Source organism: Labeo rohita, unplaced genomic scaffold, assembly GCF_022985175.1.
Source record: "Labeo rohita strain BAU-BD-2019 unplaced genomic scaffold, IGBB_LRoh.1.0 scaffold_202, whole genome shotgun sequence".
In the NCBI taxonomy this organism is placed as follows: domain Eukaryota; kingdom Metazoa; phylum Chordata; class Actinopteri; order Cypriniformes; family Cyprinidae; genus Labeo; species Labeo rohita.
Genome location: NW_026128242.1, coordinates 1 through 7,177, shown reverse-complemented (window position 1 = coordinate 7,177; position 7,177 = coordinate 1). Strand labels below are relative to the sequence as shown.

At 36.7% G+C, this 7,177-nt stretch overlaps 1 protein-coding gene across 1 annotated transcript; it reads left to right on the top strand.

Annotated features, from left to right (window-relative positions):
* Window positions 1-5,031: 5,031 nt before the first annotated feature.
* On the top strand, window positions 5,032-7,058 carry LOC127159241 (GTPase IMAP family member 9-like; the record flags this gene model as incomplete). The annotated part of the gene is made up of 3 exons (XM_051102126.1): window positions 5,032-5,083; window positions 6,225-6,791; window positions 6,873-7,058. Coding segments are annotated over exons 1-3 (805 nt in total), but the record flags the coding sequence as incomplete, so codon positions are not given.
* Window positions 7,059-7,177: the final 119 nt, after the last annotated feature.

Genomic DNA, 7,177 nt, shown 5'->3' with positions numbered 1-7,177 from the left:
AAATGCAAGTTATGTTTAAGTTGACTCTGTATGGCTGTTTGACCTGAACATTAGTTATTTTATTTTATAAGGTGTAAAATATGCTTTGCTTCAGAAGGTCTTTATTAATCCACCGGAGCCATGTTGAGTTTGTTTATGATGGATGGATGCACTTTGAACTTCAAACTCATAGCAGACATTCACTGCCAATTTAAAGCCTAAAAGAGCCAGGATGTTTATTGATATAACTCCGATTGTGTTTGTCTGAAAGAAGAAAGTCATGTACACATACAATGGATTGAGGGTGAGTAAATCATAGGCTCGTTTCGATTTTTGGGTGAACTATCCCTTTAATTGGTCAAGCGTTCATAAAAAAACAAAAACATTTTTTTTTGCCATTTCTTGAAAATGGGCAGAGTTAGGCAGTTTATTACAACAGCGACAAACAGTCAAAGTAAAGGTCTGTGAAAGTAAATTTGTACCTCTTTGTGATGTGATGTGAATGGAGAGAAAATAAGAGCTTGGACAAGCAGTTCTGTTGCATGCCCCATAAAATCTGCAGGATCGGGCCACTGCAATGTGGTCAATGAAGTTCATATGTGTCCACTGTAACACCAAGGTTGGGATGGCTGAAAACATAAGCAGTTCTGTCTTGGGAAGGTTGAGTTGATGGTCATTCAACATCCAGCAAGGCATTTCTGTTCAGGAGGCAGAGATGCGAGCAGTAACCGTCAGAAAATCCAGCTGGAATGAAAGGGAGAGATGTGTGTCACTACAATAGCAGTAATATGAAAAGCCATGTTTCTGAATGACAGACCCAAATATTTTAAACTCTAGGCCCAAATGACATGTTTTAATGGTCCTAGTTAATCCAAAAATTAATGTAAACATGATGTGCAAAAATGTTCAATATCAATAATGATACTTTGATTTCAATACTGGTTCCTGAATTTTAAAGCCCTTGATGCCTTGCCACAGCCAGTGACCAGCACTTGATTTGGGCACATAAAGCATTCTGACATTTAATACTTCAAACAACGAGACATTTTTTGATACTCAATAGTTTTGAGGCAATTTGGTGAGTGCCTAAAAAGTATCAAAAAACGATAGCCAGCCCTACCCAAAGTTGAAAATGATCTTGTTTTACTCACCCCCATGCATTCCAATATGTCTTCTGCAAATCACTTTTGGAGTCCAAGATCTGTTGAGGCACAAAATGCATCTAAGTGGGTATACCAACATTCTGATTATTCAAAAATGTAATGTAGAAAGCATAAAGGTAAACCATATGGATCCAGATAATGAAACAAAGCACTAGGGTTTAACTATAAACTTTTGCTTCTGCATAAAATGACAATGATTGTCAAACAATAAAATTCACAGACATATTTTCATACAGCTGTTTTACACTGATTTTAATTACACTGATGGTTAATTTATTCACGCTTTACTACATAGAAACTGAAAAAAAAGTTCCACACCTGAATTGCCATGCTTATCTGCTGTAGATCTCCAGTCTTTCCATAATAATAATTTAATACTTTGTATTTCATTCAGACATTACAGCCTATACTGAGACAATGATCTGGAAACTGAGCAGGAAAGGTTAACAGTGATGTTTTGGTCCACCATGTGACTTCAGCTCATTTTATAGAAAGTAAACTTATATTACTTACTTTGACTTAGCTGCATCATATTACTGCCTAGCAGTGTAACTGTCCAGGATGGATGCAGTTTTCATAATCAACGATCCCATATGTAATGACAGTTTACTCAGCCTCAGGCCTCAAGATGTGCGTTTCATTCCTAATAAGAACACAAAGATTATAACAATTATTATTACTTATAAGACAAAAATATGCACTTACACGTACATAATATAGATGTACGCGAGCAAATGCGCCCAGAATGTGAATGCAACGCTTTTTAATTGATTAGATTAAGTTAGATTGAGCGTTTTCCCATAGAAAACCATTACAAAACGCTCAACACATTAGTGACAATGGAGGACCAAATTCTGAGTACTTTTAAAAATATATATATATGTACAGGAGAATATGAAAGGGGGAAACGCCTACCTTGCGATTTAATCATACTGCGTTCATATTCATAATTAATAAAGTGTACAGCCTACTGAATTTACTCTAAAAACGTTTTTGATATCACTTAGTTAACGTTTGCCCCGTTCAGCGTTTCAAAATGTCCCGCATTTTAAGAGTTACTGCCGGGTACTTCCGGATAAGCAAATACTTTAACGTTATATACACTCGAATGGACTTTGATACGAATAACTACGAAAAACTTGTTTAGAAATGCTAATGTTAGCTTCAAAACTAAATAACACAAATGCGCAGCTACACTACAAGAATACCCTTTACATGTATGAAAGACTTACCTCAGTGGTTGTCATGATGTCTGCTGTAGTATTGTCCGAATTTGTTGTAGTTGGTGAAACTGAAGAAAGAGCGCGTTATTTTCTCACACATTTCCGAATGGATGACCTGAAATAAATTCAAATCATTCCTGCGCGCCGTCCCATCCTTGTTGTCCAATACAGAAACAACTCAGACAACCGTCGTGGGCGGAGCTGAACTGGCGGCAAATTTGAATCTGCCTTCATGAGCGGATTGTGCGCGGGCGCGCGCGCGTACACACACTCTTTAAACCTACTGTTTACTAACAGTACATGTAGGCTACTGTATGTACAAATACTGTTATTTGACCTTAAAACCTCACATTAACCTTCACATAATTATCGACCTTCAATGGTAATAAAAACACTTTGACTAAATGTGGTTCATTTTTTTCTAATTTTTACGGAAATAATCTGTAATTATTACATGACATTTTATGTTAAATTACACATTACTCTGTAAAAATACAGAAAATTTCCTTTTAAAAAACAGAAAATGTATGTAATATCAAAATACAAACAATTATCTGTAAATTTAATGGTGGAAATTTAAAATACAGAAAATATCTGTAAAACAACAGGTATTTCATGGTATAATGAAAAAAGGGTAAAATACTGTAAAAAAATACAGACATTTACATGTAAATTTACGTTTATTTTTAACAGTGTGTGTGGTGAGTTCACAGCAGTGATAGAAATGAATCTTTTCCAGTAAGTTTAAATTTATTTATTTATTTATTTTTATCTGATTCTTTTGAGTCAAATTCTTACATTAGTCAATTATAATAATACATTTAGGCTGTTACTAAACAAATGAATCAGTATCAGCAAAATTCATCTTTGCAGAAGTTGCATATGAACTGGCATTTAGATGTATTTCCACATGTTTATGCAGCTTAGAGGGACATGGAATGCTTTAACCTGTAGTTACAAATGCATAAATGTTTCGATATTTTAAACAAAATGTTAAACACTGATATTTGAAATCAGCATGATTTTTTTTTTTAATAAACAAAGGCACTCTTTGTGTAATATTGATTATATAGATATATATTGATATAAATTTTCTGCCCCCATATCTTGAATTATGTGATCATTCTTACTTAGGGTGACCACCTGTCCCGCTTTGCCTTGTACTGCACAGCATTTTCACCCCTTGTCCCGCACGTCGCATATTGAGAAAATGTCCCGCATTTTCATCAGTCTGTTGGTTTTTAATGATCATATTAAGAAATCGCCTTTAAGAAAGCTTTGTATTTATTCTTTTTTGCGGGATAGTTTCTGCATAAAGGATTTGCGGTCCTCATCAAGTGATCTAAAATCACTGACGGAAATGGTGGAGCGCACACGGAAAAACACGATATTCTCCATTAATTTTAACCATTTAAAAAATCGATGCAGCTCTTATTTTAACAGTTCGTTTGAGGTTTCTGTGGTGTTATTTTAATGACAAATATCTAGATCACAATTTTGTAATGCGGGGCACATCAAAATGCGCAAATCTCTTCTCTCGCAGGTGGATTCTCTTTACTCTCATAAAAAAAGATTTGTCTTTTTTTATGCTTTGTCTCGCTTGCATGTGCGCGCTCAGAAACACATATCAGCGCATATGACATATGATGCAATCAGTATTTACATAGCATAACAGTAGAAAATGTATCAGTCTCACACGTGTCCTGCTTTGTTCCGCAAAATCACATCTATGTCCCGCAACAGCCCTGTTGCCAGGTGGTCACCCTATTCTTACTGCATATTAATAGACTGAACCATGCAGTAAAAGAACACACTCTAAATGCGTACGCGCAGTAAGTTAGTCTTACCCTATGGTCTAACCAGACATCACGTAGTCGACACTCTGTAGGTGTGTTTGTTTGGTAATATAATCGATAATGTCATGATGTCTCACGAGTTCAGTATATGCACTAAACATGCACAGATTTGGCTTGCATGAACATCCCCAAGAAATTTATGAGTGAACATAGTTACGAAAAGTAACCCGCCAAATTGGCTAGTGATTTGACAGCGTTACATCTAAACATTTTCAAACAATATTTAGAGCATATTGTAGTCCATATAAAAATGTAAAAAGTGTGTAAATAAATACCCTATTACATCTAAGTACTTGAGTATTAGACACTGTGATGAACAACATAGCATATACAAAAATCTGAATGGCTGTTTGAAATATTTACATACTCTTGAGAAACAGAAAGTTGAGCAGCTGCTTTGTTTACAGGGCTACCAGGGTAATGACGCCACCTGTTGTCAGAGTGAATGTGCATTTTCATTCAGCGCGTCTCTTTCACTCATTCCATCAATGCGCTTCTCATCTGTGTTGGGCTTGTTTACATCAGACTATTCATGTATCTCTGACACAGCATACAGAGTGTTGTGCATTTTAACCAGTTAATGGAAAAAGTACTCTTAAAATACATTAAAAAAATCGGAATAATTTATATTAAATAATTATTCACAGTATTTTAAAGTGCCAGGGATAAAAATATTGTGCATGTTCCTTATCTTGATATATCGTATTATTGAATACCGGCATGTTTACACAACAGCAACTGTAACTTGACCTAAAACCTGCGCGCATTTGTTGCCAAACAAGACCTACAGGTCTTGACTTTGTAACGTCAATGACTCCACCCGCACAAACCGATTTCTTCCTGCTCTCCTGTTTGGAGCAAGGTAAGAAACATATTAGCATGATGAAAACTTAGCATGCAGGTATCGTATTTCATTACAAATACCCTCATTGTATTTATGTCTGTTACATGTTTGTTATATGAAATGTAAATATGAGACGTAACATTAAATACGTTTACTTGTGAATGACACTGATCAATGTATGAGCTGCAGTAACATCAGTGAGTTTCACTTCTGCTGTAAGTACACAGTAGTTGTTTAGAGCTCCATACTACACGATCTGATGAAATGACAAATCTCAGGACTGTGTTGAATCTCCATGAACAGAAAGACATCAAGAGTCAATGAAGATGATCAACTAAACCCTAAAGAAGCATACAGAAGAAAAAACAGAATATCAACATGTCAGCTGCTGACAAAAGTGGTGAGAATAACATACAGATGCTTAAAATGATTGTTGAAGATTTTCATGTTATTCTGTCAAAAGAAATATTATTTGAAAGCAGCTAGAAAGATTATTATCTGAAGAAAGGTTATCACATCTGAAGAATTTTTTTGTATGGTATGTTCAGTGAAAATCCCCAAGGCAAAACCAATTAGATTTCAGAGCATCTCACACTTTTCTGCTTGTTTATTTCTATTGATGTTCTGTGATTAGAGTCATATATAATACTTTTGTTTCATACAGTGACTGTTGCCCATAATCCTCTTTGCAGAAGAAGACAGAGCATAGACACACCTCTTATGAGTAAGTCTTTAGATCAGGGGTGCTCAACCCTGTTCCTGGAGATCTACCTTTCTGCAGAGTTCAGCTCCAACCCTGATCAAACACAACTGAACCAACTAATTAGGATCTGAAGGAGCACTTGATAATTACAGACAGGTGTGTTTGATCAGGGTTGGAACTAAACTCTGCAGGAAGGTCTCCAGGAACAGGGTTGGGTACCCCTGCTTTAGATGAGCAAAAACATGATACATGATGAGGAGTGTGTGGAAATGGACAGTTTATCTCCTTCAAAACAGAAGCCAAAACATTTTAAATTCACCTCTTACTACCAGATTCTGGTCATTGCTGTTCAATAACTGATGGTGGATTAAATTACTGGAATCATAACATCTGTCATGTGTTCTGTGTTAGTGTGTAATGTGAGGATTATGGATTTTAAATTTCGCTCTTTTACAGTGAGGATTGTACTGCTGGGGAAGAATGTTTCAGAAAACAGTTGCGTGGGAAACTTCATATTAGGACGAGCAGCGTTTGACAGTGAAGCTCCTCCAGATGTTGTAGAGAGAGTGGGAGGAAGATTAAAGGACAGACATGTGATGGTCATCAACAGTCCTCAGCTGCTTCAGCCACATCTGTCACTCCATCAGATCACACAGACAGTGAAAGAGTGTGTGTATCTGTCTGATCCAGGACCTCATGTGATTGTTCTGCTCTTTAGACATGAGCAGTGTTCAACAGAAGATCAAGAGTGTGTGGAGAAGGTGCTGGACTCTTTCTCTGAGCGAGTTTTACAACACACCATGGTCCTCACGACACAAGAGCCCACTGAAACCAATGAAATCCTACAAAAAATTATTCAGAAATGTGCTAACAGACACTTCAGTATTCAGAGGAGTAGCTCTCCTGATGATCTTTTGCAGATTTTTGAGGACATTGTACGAATGAATGAAGAGCGACCCCTGGTTTGTGCTGAATACAAAGCTTCACAGTATCTTGCACAGAAACAACAAACCGAAGAACGATGTGAGTGTGAAAACATTTGATTCTTGCAGTGATAAATGATCTATAATGAAAGTTTTTTTTTTTTAAATGTTCTTCTATCAGTTTCAGAGGGCGTGAAGCTGAATCTGGTTGTGTATGGGAGTGACAGGACATTAAAATCCTCAATATCAGAGCGGATCCTGCAGCAGACAGAAAGAAGATCAGATGTGGAGCTTCATGGACGCCTGATCAATCTGGTGGAGCTTCCAGCTCTGTTTAACACTCAGCTCTCAGAGGAGGAAGTGATGCGTCAGACTCTCCACTGTGTGTCTCGCTGTCATCCTGGAGTTCATGTTTTTCTCCTCATTATTCCTGATGCTCCACTGACCGATGAAGACAAAGCAGAAATGGAGGAGATCCAGAGGATC